Here is a 13,992-nt window from a genome sequence, read left to right as displayed (position 1 = left end):
TGCGTGCGTAAGCAGAGGACCGCATTCGAATTTGGTGTGTGGGTGCAACCCACGTCAAAATTCAAGATGGCCGCCGCCATGTATGTCTGACGCCATTTATGTCTGAACCTTGTGAGCGAAATATCTTGAAAAATAAGCGAAGTACCAACTTCTAATCTGGTGTGTGGGTGTATCTAGACATACGGAAGAACCCTATTGAAAATTGGGTCGCCACCTCAAAATCCAAGATGGCCACCGCCATGTATGTCTGAACCTTGTGAGCTGAATATCTTGAAAAACAAGCATTCTGAGTATTGCGCTGCAATACATGTCCCCTACCAAAGTTCAAAGTGCCATAACTTTGTCAAAAATGATCGAATATGCAAATTTATGCACGGTTGATGCTGGTTTTCAAACTTGATCTGCGTTATGCTGAGACACATGTGTGTACAAAATTTTGTTGAAATCAGCCAATGTTTGGTGGAGTTATCGCACAAACTGACTTTTTTGACTGACATTTTTGTTCGTCATGGGTATGCGATTCTGCCTGCAAAATTTGGCCTCGATCTGTTCAGCCGTTGCAGAGAAAAAGGGGTTTTCGTGTTTTCACGAAAAACAATATGGCGCCCGAACCACGTGACCTGTGACGTCGTAATTACCATTAAAATATTCTACAGACGGAGTCGATCCTATGGTGAAAATTTGATCTCAATCGGTCCAATTATTGCAGAGAAAATCTTTTTTAAAGGAAATTAAAACTTAAAATGGCACTGAGTTAAGGATCATCAGAATTATCAGAATTCCCAAAGTTCAAAGTGCCATAACTTTGTCAAAAATGATCGAAACGTCGTGAAGTTCGAACTTGATCTGTAACTTATCATGAGGAAGCGATGTGCCAAGTTTGAAATCATTAGCATTAAGCGTTTAGAAAAAAAGTCCAGAAAACTGTTATTTGCGTGACGGACTGACGGACTGACAGACTGACGGACGGAGGGACGGCGTGCAAACCTATAGTCCCCTCCGGTGTACACCAGTAGGGGACTAACAAGCATTCTGAGTATTGCGCTGCTATACATGTCCCCTACCAAAGTTCAAAGTGCCACAACTTTGTCAAAAATGATCGAATATGCAAATTTATGCACGGTTGATGCTGGTTTTCAAACTTGATCTGAGGTATGCTGAGACATGTGTTTGTCACGCCTCGCCTCGTTGATAAGCCCGCAAGGTCGCTCATGGAGCGGCCTGCACATATTGCACTGTGTGAATTATATAAATTATTACCAACTCACGGTCTGAGGTACTGGCGATTCAAGAGATATCCTTTTTTTTTATTTTAAATATTTTCTTTTAATTAACGATATCTGCCAAACCACGTGCCCTATCGCAAATTCCAAAAGGACATTTTAGTGCTGAACAGATTTGTGAAGTTTCGCCCTCGATTGGATCAAAAATGAGGGAGGAGCTCGGTTTTAAAGGTTCATGCTTAAAAACGTCATAACTCTGAAACCATGTGACGAATGACGTCATGCTCGCTGACTTTTTTGTTCGCCATGGGTATGCGATTCTGCCTGCAAAGTTTGGCCTCGATCTGTTCAGCCGTTGCAGAGAAAAAGGGGTTTTCGTGTTTTCACGAAAAACAATATGGCGGCCGAACTACGTGACCTGTGACGTCATAATTACCATTAAAATATTCTGCAGACCGAGTCCCTCCTACGGTGAAAATTTTATCTCAATCGGTCCAATTATTGCAGAGAAATTGGTTTTTAAAGGAAATTAAAACTTAAAATGGCACTGAGTTAAGGATCATCAGAATTATCAGAATTCCCAAAGTTCAAAGTGCCATAACTTTGTCACAAATGATCGAAACGTCGTGAAGTTCGAACTTGATCTGTAACTTATCATGAGGAAACCATGTGCCAAGTTTGAAATCATTAGCATTAAGCGTTTCTAAAACAAGTCCGGAAAACTGTTCTTTGCGTGACGGACTGACGGACTGACGGACGGCGTGCAAACCTATACTTCCCTCCGGTGTACACCGGTAGGGGACTAATAAGCGAAGTACCAACTTCTAATCTGGCGCATGGGACTGTGGGTGTATCTAGGCATAAGGAAGAACCCTATTGAAAATTGGGTCACCACCTCAAAATCCAAGATGGCCGCCGCCATGTATGTCTGAACCTTGTGAGCGGAATATCTTGAAAAACAAGCATTCCGAGTATTGCGCTGCAATACATGTCCCCTACCGGCAGTCTGTCGTCCGGAAAACTGTTGGGGAAATTTCCAAGGGTTATTTATCCACAGGTTCTGAATCGTTCCCAATCGCTAATTACCTTAGGACGGGCTCACCTGTGATTCGCACTCGGGACTTCGATTTATACACCTTGCAGACAGGTCAGCAGAAGCACGAGAAAATAAGTTGTTGATAAAGAACCTTTCGAGTCGCTAAATATCAGTAATTTATTTTATTTTCCGGTTCACGATCAATGATCGATGTGTATATATATGTTGCTCGGCTTGGCCCCGCCCATCTGGAAAGCGTGCGCTGTGTCGCGCTGTTGACGTTCGCGAGACGAGGTTGAGGATGCGCAGTGCGGCTTGAGGAGAACTCGAGAATAAACAAGAGATATCCATTTCAAAAAATTTTTTTTTCGTTTAATTAACGATATCTGCCAAACCACGTGCCCTATCGGAAATTCCAAAAGGACATTTTAGTAGATTGACATGCTGAACAGATCTGTGAAGTTTCCCCTTGATTGGATCAAAAATGAGGGAGGAGCTCGGTTTTAAAGGTTCATGCTTAAAAACGTCATAACTCTGAAACCATGTGACGAATGACGTCATGCTCGCTGACTTTTTTGTTCGTCATGGGTATGCGATTCTGCCTGCAAAGTTTGGCTTCGATCTGTTCAGCCGTTGCAGAGAAAAAGGGGTTTTCATGTTTTCACGAAAAACAATATGGCGGCCGAACCACGTGACCTGTGACGACATAATTACCATTAATATTCTACAGACCGAGTCCCTCATATGGTGAAAATTTGATCTCAATCGGTACAATTATTGCAGAGAAAATCTTTTTAAAAGGAAATTAAAACTTAAAATGGCACTGAGGTAAGGATCATCAGAATTATCAGAATTCCCAAAGTTCAAAGTGCCATAACTTTGTCAAAAATGATCGAAACGTCGTGAAGTTCGAACTTGATCTTTACCTTATCATGCGGAAACGATGTACCAAGTTTGAAATCATTAGCATTAAGCGTTTAGAAAAAAAGTCCAGAAAACTGTTCTTTGCGTGACGGACTAACGGACTGACAGACTGACGGACGGAGGGACGGCCGGCAAACCTATAGTCTCCTCCGGTGTACACCGGTAGGGGACTAATAAGCGAAGTACCAACTTCTAATCTGGTGTGTGGGTGTATCTAGGCATAAGGAAGAACGCTATTGAAAATTGGGTCGCCACTTCAAAATCCAAGACGGCCACCACCATATATATATATATATGTGTCTGAACCTTGTGAACGAAATATCTTGAAAAATAAGCGAAGTACCAACTTCTAATCTGGTGTGTGGGTGTATCTCGGCATAAGGAAGAACCCTATTGAAAATTGGGTCGCCACGTCAAAATCCAAGATGGCCACCACCATATACATGTCTGAACCTTGTGAGCGAAATACAGTCGTCCCTCGCTATATCGCGGTTCACTTTTCGCGGCTTCGGTACATCGCGGGTTTTTCTCGCTAGTATATGTAAAATTATATCGCGGATTTTTCGCTATATCGCGGGATTTTGCGGTATAAATGTATTTTTATATACTATTATTTTAAATATTTTTGTGGTAAAATAAGCATTTTCTAGCCTAAAAAATTAAAAAACGTAAAAAAATAAGAAAAATACAGTGATTGAAACATATTACAAGAAATAAAATACTGTACATAGTGTACAGTAGAAGAGTAGACAAAGAGACAAAGAGTCGTGCGTATGGAAAACGCAGATGCGGCAGCTTCCACTTGCGCTAGTTACCCACATAATGGGTAACTGTAATGCTCTTTCTGGCTGTGCAGTACATTCATCATCATCATCATCATCATCACCTTCATCGTCATCAGTACTGCACAGCTAATTCATCATCATCTTCATCACGCAAGTTGTAGTATTGAAGAGCCGGGGCTCTTGCTTGATACGGACGAAATTACGGGCAAGACACAAACTCGCCCGAGAAGATATTTATTCTCAAAACCAACTCGGGAACACTGAAAAGCCCGTTTATCGGGCTGCATTATAAAGCACAACCAGTAACCGAAACCGAAAGCCACGCCTCTCAAGCGTGGCGTGCTTCGGTGGTCACGTGATCAACAGGTGTAGCTGATTATACCCGCACGCGCGGCACGCTTTGGTGGTCACGTGACCAGCCACTCTTGCGCCGCGGATCCCCGCCGGTGACGTCACCGGCTGGAGCAAGGACATTCTGATGCTGGTCTTGCTTGGGGGACCCATGGGTCGCTACAGTATCTTCAATGGTGAGTACCCATTAGAATTTTATATGTTGTTAAAATTACGTATGTTTAAGAGTGTAAAAAGTGTTTAAGAGTATAGGAAGTGTTTATAAGAGTATGGGAAAGGTTAATAAGAGTGGGAAAGGTTAATAAGAGTGTGGGGAGGGTCATAAAGCTTTAAAATATACATAAATAATAAAATAAAAATATGGTCGCTACTTCGTGGATTTTCGTCTATCGCGGGGGGTTCTGGAACGTAACCCCCACGATAAACGAGGGATCACTGTATCTTGAAAAATAAACGAACGACTAACTTCTAATCTGGTGTGTGGGTGTACCTACGCATAAGGAAGAATGCTATTGAAAATTGGTTCGCCACGTCAAAATCCAAGATGGCCGCCTCCATGTATGTCTGAACCCTGTGAGCGAAATATCATATCATAGCATGTTTTCTGCGTTTTCCACTTTGTCAACTCACATCACTTCCCCGACGGGGGACCTAGGCGTAACGCTTGTTTTACATTTATCATTATTAGGACGTGCCCGTACGTACGTGCTTGCCCGTACGTGAGTGCAAAAAAAAAGCTTTGAAACCACGTGGCAGTAACGACCACAGAACCCCCCCCTCTATTTACATGAAATGGTTTGGTCCATTCGCAAAGCCAGTAACGACCACAGAACCCCCCCCCTCTATTTACATGAAATGGTTTGGTCCATTCCCAAAGGCAAAGCGAACGGTGAACGGCTAAATCGCCATAGCTCGGTAACTACTTGTCCGATTAATATGAAACCTTGAAAAGGCACATCCTCAGGTCCCCAGCAATATATCTGGCAATTTTAATTGAATTACTATCCGTAATGGCGCACGCGCTCACATGGCGCACGCCGGCGTAATGGCGTAATGACGCACGCTCACATCGGCCACGCCTACGCAACAACGTGTTCTGTGATTGGCTGGCCTACCCCGCAACCTGTTCTGATTAGTTTGGGAAATAAATCGCCATAGCTCGGTAACTACTTCTCCGATTAATATGAAACCTTGAAAAGGCACATCCTCAGGTCCCCAGCAATATACCTGGCAAGTTTCAAGTATATCGGACCCGTGGTTGTCGAGAAACAGCGGTCACAGACACACACACACACAGACGACACACACACATCACACAGAGATTAGTGGAATTATAGATAGATGGACACTTCGTACCATTTTGCCGCAACGCATAAAAGTGCAAGCGAAGGGAGGAGTTAAACTGTGCAAATGGCCCTGCCCTTAGTTTGCTGACCAATGGTTGTGGCCAATGATATCCCGGGGGAAGGAGGCTTGCAAAGGAGCACGTGGCATGCCGGGAAACTAAGCGGACGAGGCGTTCGTGTTCATTTGTGTTCGCCGTTCACGCCTCATTCGTGTTCTCGGCTCATTTGTTCAGGTGAGAAAAGGATTCCAACAAAAAAGGAGAATTTATTCGCACGATTTTTGAAGGTTGAAAATTAATTTATTTATTTTTAAAAAAACATCCTGTCATAAAACACGATATCATCTATTTATTACGTAAGCAAAAATGGTAGAATTCCCCTTGAGAAAGTCGAGGGGTGGCGGGCTGATGCGACATGGCGCTTCATGGAGGGGAGAAGCCACATGACCTCAGGGTCTTGCTGCTGATCGTCATCTCAGCAAAATCTTGAGAAGTCGTACTTGTAAAAGTGCTCTTCACCCCAGTGTCAGGATTCTCTTGTGATCGATGTTATCATCATCGCGGAGCTCTCGTTCTCTCTGCTTCCATCTTTGCGGGTTGGCATAATGAGGTTTCTTCTGCAGACGTTTTTGTTCTCTTTTTAGCGCATCTGGAACGAAGTTCATGGGAGTTTATGTGATGGAGCATTGTCCGTCAGTCCATCAGTCCGTTCATTAGTCCGTCAGTCCATCAGTCAGTCGGTAAGTCCATCAGTCAGTCAGTCCATTAGTCCATCAGTCAGTCTGTTAGTCCATAAGTCAGTCAGTCCGTTAGTCCATCAGTCAGTAAGTTCGTCCATCCTTTAGTCCACCAATCAGTCAGTCCGTTAGTCCATCAGTCACTCCGTTCGTGCACCAGTCAGTCCATTGTTCCATCAGTCCGTCAGTCAGTCCGTCCCTAAAATAGGTATTTGCTTTCTTCTCAGAACTAACACACGCGGTTTTGATGAAATTTCACCACAACCTTCATCATCCATGATGTACCAATGTTTGTGTTCAAGGTATTGGAAAAATTGGGGTCTGAAGAGGTAGACGGGGACGAGGAGGGGGGCTGCCCCCCAAAATAGGATTTTGTTTGTTTGCTTAAAGTCTTATGATTATGTTGATATCATTCGACATGCTGCCCTCATCTTCTCGCAACCATTCAAATTGGTTTAGAATACTATCGTGCGGACCCTTCGGTTAAGACCAGGGACGACCGCGGATGGAACAGAACGGATTTACTTGAGGCGATGACCAAACACGGATTCGGCGATAAAACGCGGGAGGAAGAAGGGAAATGGAAACTGCGGTAAAAATGCGTACCTGTGGAAGGCGAACCGACGGCAGCTTCGATCCTGCAGGGAAATTAATGAACTCACGAACGACAAATCAGAATGCACAAAAATAAAGATGTTTATTCCTGGCACCCGATAACAATGAAACGCGACGGTAATCAAATAAAGTCCTAATTTGGGATCCCACACACCGCACTTCAAATACACCACACAGGAATGGATTACGAAAGGAAATGTCTCGTCGTGTAATGTTCTGTGGTGCGTCCTTATCTGTCTGTGGTCTGTCGTCCACACTTGTCTCCAAGCTCCGCTGCACCGCGAAGGTCCGAGCCAACGCCCACCCCAGGCTCCTCGTCAACCGCCCACGAGGTCCGTGGACAACTCTCAGCTCCACAACACTGAGCACCGCTCCGAGCACCACGAAGATGGTGAGCCAACGACCACGAGAGATATCCCAAGACAAAGAAGGGAAGCGCAGAGAGCACAAGACAGCCAGAAAGCACAAGGGTTCGAGCTGGACGTGCAAGAGGGCCAGAGGGACGTGCTGTGCAAGAGCGCAAATGTCGTTCGGCGCGCCCTGATATAACCTTGCGGCGGTGACGTCAGCCTTGGCGTGCAACCCAATCAGTGCCCTCCACCCAATCAGTGCCCTCCACCAAACCTTCCAGCTTTGCGCCTCCTGCATTCGTTGGCTGGAGGTTCGCGCCCACCGTGCTGATCAATCACAGGCCTGTAGCGTGGTGATAGCTCGTGTCACTCCATGTTCCGAGGCCTGCCAGAGGTGTAGCTGGCTGCGGCCCATGCGGCGGTGACCCGAACTGGCCCCTTGCCTGTTTTCTTCCAAAGTCCTCGTCAGGGAAGGGAATTATTTAATGTTGCACTACAGGGCCTGTCTAAGTGTTTATGTTGGTGTGCATTGCCATAAGGGACAAAGGTTTGATTACCAGGTGTGACACACAGGGGTTTATCTTAATCCTTGCACGATCTAACACTCGAACATCCTGGTATGTTCACAAGCAGACATCTTAACCCGACAAAGCGGACTAACATAAAACTTATTAAAGGTAGATTCCCTATCGCAACAGTTGAAGCATGTTACCTATTCAGATCCTGACTCTAGATATTGCTTTACCCTACCGACATAACAATACCTTCAGTCAGTTCAGCATACTGTTTATTCTGCCAGCTGAGCAACAGGTGTATTGCACCTATGTTTTTCTTCTGCGAACGCGAGGACGTGGAAGTGACATTGTATGTATGCTTTTGGAATTCGTGGAATTTTGGAATTTGACAATTCCGATGAAACTTGACCATAACGTTCTGTTCATCACCCGTGATGTACCAACGATTGTTCCTGGCATTTAAAAAGTCGGGGTCTAATGGGGTCCATGGGGGGTTGCCCCGCAGAATAAGTATTTGTTCTTTTCTCAGAAACTACACAATTTTGATGAAACTTGATCACAACCTTCATCACCCGTGATACACCAAGGTTTGTTCAAGGCATTATAAAAATCGGGTAGGGTGGGGCATGGGAGAGGGGGTTGCCCCCCAAAATAGGTATATTGTTTTTGTTTGTTTGAAGTCTTATGATCGTCAGTGTGATTGTACAAACATGCTGCCCTGTCTTCGAGCAACAATTGAAATTGGGTCAAAATACCGTGATACTGTTTAAAATACGTTTACGTTCTGTGTTCAAAGGTATTCCCTCCATTAACAATGCTTTACCATTGATGTTGAGAAAAATGTGGGAGCAACTAGCTGTGTGGCTTTCCACGTTGGGACCTGTGAAACCGAGCTGCTCGGGATCAATGAGTGATGGGATGAAGTGCAGTCAAGCTATGATGGTAAATGCTATCTCTGCAAGGCTTTCACCTGGTTTGGTGAACAACTCTCGGTTTGATCAGGATTACTCATGGGGATGTGGACAACTCCAAACTCTCCACTGACTGACAATATAAATTGATCATGCACCCATTACATATTCACAATAACACAGACAGGGCATTTGTACTTTGAGGACCTCTCTTTATTGTGACACACTTCATAAATTCAGGTTTCATGAAAAACATGGGCAGGAGTCTTCTTCTGATAAACAATTTTACAACCAGGGTGTTCTCCCCATATCACACATGGTAATGAAACATGGACGACAGCAAAGATCGAGTTAAAATTGATGTCCAAACCACCATGGAAAGATTCCATCTGAGCACAACCAAAAGGGACCAGAAAAACAATTAAATCAGAGAGAAAACAAATTTTCGAGACACTGGTCACGATCAAAAAACTCAAATGGAACTTGGCTGGACACATGGGAAGGACAGAGACAATAATTACAAATTGGCAACCGAAGGAAGGCCCTGGAAGAAGAACAGTGAGAGATATAAGATGATGTTGAGAGATTCAGTTTTGTTACCATTTGAGATTTTGGCTTCAAATTTTCAACAATCCGCTGTGATGAGAATATGGAGAATCAAATTAATAAGTTTTACATTTTCTTAAAAATCTGTCATTTTCTTCAACTGCAGTTTGAGTTGAGTGGACGTGGATGGGCTTCGCATTTTGAGATTCTTGTTGTCTTTTGGTACCAGTGTGCAATCATTGTTGTGGACATTCTGGATACAGGTGATACTCTGAGTTGTGCTCACAAAGTAGGGGGGGGGGGGGGGGGGGGACGAACAACCTCGTACAGGTAACGCCACGTGAATTTAACAAACCTTTTATCAGCAAATCCCTTCCCACAGTCAGAGCACTTTTTTACGCGAGCACTCCAGGTGGGTTGCGCTCTGGAAGTTCAAGCTCCGTTTTGAAATAAAATCCTTATCACAAATAGAACATTTGTAAGGGACGCTCTCGTTGGTTGTTATCTCCACATGCGGGTTTTAGGAGGTGGGAGAAAGTTCTCCCAGAACTCAAAATCTCCACCTCCTTTTTCGGTGAAGGATCATTATTCATGAACCAGTTTGTGAAACTTAATTCTCATGGTTTTGTTCCAAGGGCTCGTTTTAGAATCCTCACTGAACCTTTGACAGCCTCACCTGCAGCATGTTTGTCATGATATTCCCCAGAATATGTATGCTTTTCTGCCATGATCTTTCTGCCATGATCTTTCTTGGGAAAACCACATTTCCAAGCTGGCCTCCAAAGCCAGTCGCCGACTGGGCATCCTCCGTCGTGCGAAGTCCTTCCTCGGCACATCTGAGCTCCTCACCACATACAAGGCTTTCATCCGCAGCTCAATGGAATACTGTTCTCCCCTATGGGCCGGTGCTCCTGCCTCACACCTAGCTCGGCTTCACTCTGTTGAAACCAAAGCTTTCAGAATTATTGGAATCTCCCGCGATGAAGCTATCTCTGAGGGCCTTTCACTCACTCACCGCAGGCAGGTAGGTGGTCTTTCTGTCTTCTACCGACTCCTCTCCGGCCTTGCACCCCCAGCTCTCTCTGTGCTCTGTCCCCCAAATATTCCTACAGGTCGCACAAGATCTGCCAGCAACCCTCTGATGGTTAAACTGCCGAAATCTCGGCTCTCTGCTCACCTTCACTCTTTCATTCCTCTTTTCTCCCGCCTCTGGAACAAACTCCCTCACTCCCTTCAATCCCACTCCTCCCTCCAGGTCTTTAAAACAGCTGTTCACCACCATCTCTTATCTTCCCCCATCCAAAACCTTGATCTTTTCTACCCCCGCTAATTCACCCCAGATCCACCTTGTTTGAAATTCCAACTTCTTTCCTGGAAGTCCTGGCAGTGTCCATATGTTTTATACCTCTCCCACCGCCCCCTTCCCATGCCCCCCCCCCCAAAGCCCTCACCCTCTCTCAGATCTCTCGATGTCTCCATGTCTCTCGGTCCCTGCTCTCAAATGTTGTGTTTGTGTCCTTCCCCCTCTCTCCCCATCTTGTCTACCGCTCCCGATGTTATATGTTTTATGTGTCGGTTTGTCTTTCTGTGTGATTAATGTTCGCTCTTTCACGAGCCTCGATATTGTATACAAAAAAAAATAAAAATAAAAAATAAAAAAAATGCTTTGTTCCAAGGGCTCGTTTTAGAATCCTCACTGAACCTTTGACAGCCTCACCTGCAGCATGTTTGTCGTGATATTCCCCAGAATGCTTTGTTCCAAGGGCTCGTTTTAGAATCCTCACTGAACCTTTGACAGCCTCCACCTGTTGCATGTTTGTCGTGATATTCCCCAGAATGCTTTGTTCCAAGGGCTCGTTTTAGAATCCTCACTGAACCTTTGACAGCCTCCACCTGATGCATGTTTGTCGTGATATTCCCCAGAATGCTTTGTTCCAAGGGCTCGTTTTAGAATCCTCACTGAACCTTTGACAGCCTCCACTTGTTGCATGTTTGTCGCGATATTCCCCAGAATGCTTTGTTCCAAGGGCTCATTTTAGAATCCTCACTGAACTTTTGACAGCCTCCACCTGATGCATGTTTGTCGTGATATTACCCAGAATGCTTTTTAAGTGCTCAGTTGGGTTTTTCTTGAACATCCGGATTTCCTGTTGCTCCGACTAGCACTGGTACAATTTCAGGTTTCTTCAATCTTCATATCCTCTTGACGTCATTTTTCAGATCTTGGTATTTCAGATTTCACCTCTGCTGTGTGGATCTTGATGTGCCGTTTCAAATTGCTGTTTTGAGAGAAACCTTTATCACATATCGAGCAAATGTAAGGTCGCTCTCCTGTATGGATCCTCATATGCAATTTCAAATCGCTGTTTTGAGACAAACCTTTATCACATATCGAGCAAATGTAAGGTCGCTCTCCTGTATGGATCCTCATATGCAATTTCAAATTGCTGTTTTGAGAGAAACCTTTATCACATATCGAGCAAATGTAAGGTCGCTCTCCTGTATGGATCCTCATATGTAATTTCAAATTGCTGTTTTGAGAAAAACCTTCATCACATATCGAGCAGCTGTAAGGTCGCTCTCCTGTATGGATCCTCATATGCAATTTCAAATCGCTGTTTTGAGACAAACCTTTATCACATATCGAGCATTTGAAAGGTCGCTCTCCTGTATGGACCCTCATATGCAATTTCAAATCGCTGTTTTGAGAGAAACCTTTATCACATATCGAACATTTGTAAGGTCGCTCTCCTGTATGGACCCTCATATGCAATTTCAAATGGCTGTTTTGAGAGAAACCTTTATCACATATCGAGCATTTGTAAGGTCGCTCTCCTGTGTGGACCCTCATATGTAATTTCAAATGGCTGTTTGCAGAGAAACCTTTATCACATACAGAGCATTTGTGCGGTCGCTCTCCTGTATGGATCGTCAGATGTTTTTTCAAATTGCTGTTTTCAGAAAAACCTTTATCACATATCGAGCATTTGTGTGGTCGCTCTCCTGTGTGGACCCTCATATGTAATTTCAAATGGCTGTTTCCAGAGAAACCTTTATCACATATCGAGCATTTGTAAGGTTGCTCTCCTGTGTGGACCCTCATATGTAATTTCAAATGGCTGTTTTGAGAGAAACCTTTATCACATATCGAGCATTTGTAAGGTTGCTCTCCTGTGTGGACCCTCATATGTAATTTCAAATGGCTGTTTCCAGAGAAACCTTTATCACATACAGAGCATTTGTGAGGACGTTTTCCAGTGTGGATCCTCATGTGTATTTTGATTTTACTCGTTGAAGCAAAATCCGTTCTGCACACATTACACTGATAACATATTCGCTTTTCTTGAAACTTTCTGTGTTTGTTAAATTTCATATTAATCTTGGTGTTGCGAAGCCCAGACAAGTATTTGTATTTGTATTTTACAGGAAGCGAGACTTGATCTCGTGATTGTTTCTTCAAAAAAGGCTTCTTCCTCACTGTCAAGCTGCCAATGGACCTTATTTGTCCCATATTACTTCTTGATTGTTCTACAGAAACAAAAAACAAGTTTTCTTTTTTGTCAAAATCAAAATGCAAAATATTTAACACTTTTTTGAAAATTTATATATTTTCTCCAAACAAAAGGCTTTATGTTCTTTTTTTATGTTTCCACTCACCAGTTGCAAAACAGGAAGCACTTCCGTTTGTCATGTCAATATCATCTGAACCTTCCTTTGTAGAAGCACATTTTGAATCTTCTGTGACAGATGAATCGTTGTCATGTTTGCCTTCCACATTTACAGGACAGACATCACCTGTGTATAAATCAGTGTCAGTATTTTGCAGGGAAATGAGTGAGAACCATCTCGGGAGTTCATCGAACACGTTACGCCATGGAATGTATACTTCAATTTAAACATAGTAATGAAGTTAAAGATTGTGAAATCAAAATTCCGGATGTTAAGTCCAATTGAAGCAGTCTTCTGCATCACCCTTATACACCACCCTATTTAACATGTCCAAGTACTGCTAAACTGGAGATTATTGGAAATAAGAAGAAGGCGATTTGTGTTCAAGTATTATACAGAAATACAAGTTTGTGTGGCAAGGGCGCCCAGAAGGCGTGCATGGTGTTAGTGTCCCGATTTCTGAGGAATTTGTCAACAGTGTGGTGAGTGTGACGAGAGTGAGTGAAAGGAAAATGATTGGAAAGCTCTTGGTGAACGTCATCTCGGGATATGCTCCACAGGTCGGTCAGAGTGATGAAGAAAAGTGGACATCTCTCTGACCATTCTCAGAGAGCCTCCTCAGCGTCGACGAGTCTGGCATTTCACTCAGGCCAACTGGCACGGTCTTCAAGCAGCCATCAATCATCTGGACTGGTCTCCCATCTCTACCGCCTCTGACATCAACTCATCCTGGGAATTCTTTCAAAGCAAACTGCTCTCTCTCTCATGCACAGATTTATCCCATCTCGTCTTCAGTTGTCATACCCTTCCTCCCGTCCATGGTACACGGAATCTTGTGGTGAGGCTGTTGCCCTGAAACAACTTGCTTTCGTCTCCTGGAAAGCAAATCCAACGGAAGGAAATCTCATTTCCTTTCACAAAGCCCGAAACAAGTGTGTGTCCACCCTCAGGAGAGCCAGGAAACAATATATCACCGTTCTCAAGA

General features: G+C 44.0%; 1 protein-coding gene across 5 annotated transcripts in view; it reads right to left on the bottom strand.

The window, feature by feature from the left end:
- Window positions 1-8,983: 8,983 nt before the first annotated feature.
- LOC137427874 (uncharacterized) overlaps window positions 8,984-13,992 on the bottom strand; it is an 84,296-nt gene continuing 79,287 nt past the window's right edge. For 3 of the 5 annotated variants that reach the window (XR_013623414.1, XR_013623415.1, XR_013623416.1), the window contains 3 exons: window positions 12,996-13,133; window positions 11,128-12,866; window positions 8,984-9,999 (listed from right to left, as the gene is read on the bottom strand). Coding sequence is in view for 2 of the 5 variants with exons in the window: in XM_078777663.1 (XP_078633789.1) it covers window positions 9,144-9,181; window positions 12,996-13,133 (176 nt within the window). In the remaining 3 variants the exon portion in view is untranslated. The remainder of the gene's footprint in view (window positions 10,000-11,127; window positions 12,867-12,995; window positions 13,134-13,992) is intronic. The other 2 variants (XM_078777663.1, XM_078777661.1) reach the window with 1 other exon arrangement.

The sequence above is a fragment of the Myxine glutinosa genome, chromosome 5 (genome assembly GCF_964187855.1).
Source record: "Myxine glutinosa chromosome 5, kmMyxGlut1.1, whole genome shotgun sequence".
Classification (NCBI taxonomy): domain Eukaryota; kingdom Metazoa; phylum Chordata; class Myxini; order Myxiniformes; family Myxinidae; genus Myxine; species Myxine glutinosa.
This window is presented reverse-complemented; position numbering and strand designations above follow the sequence as displayed.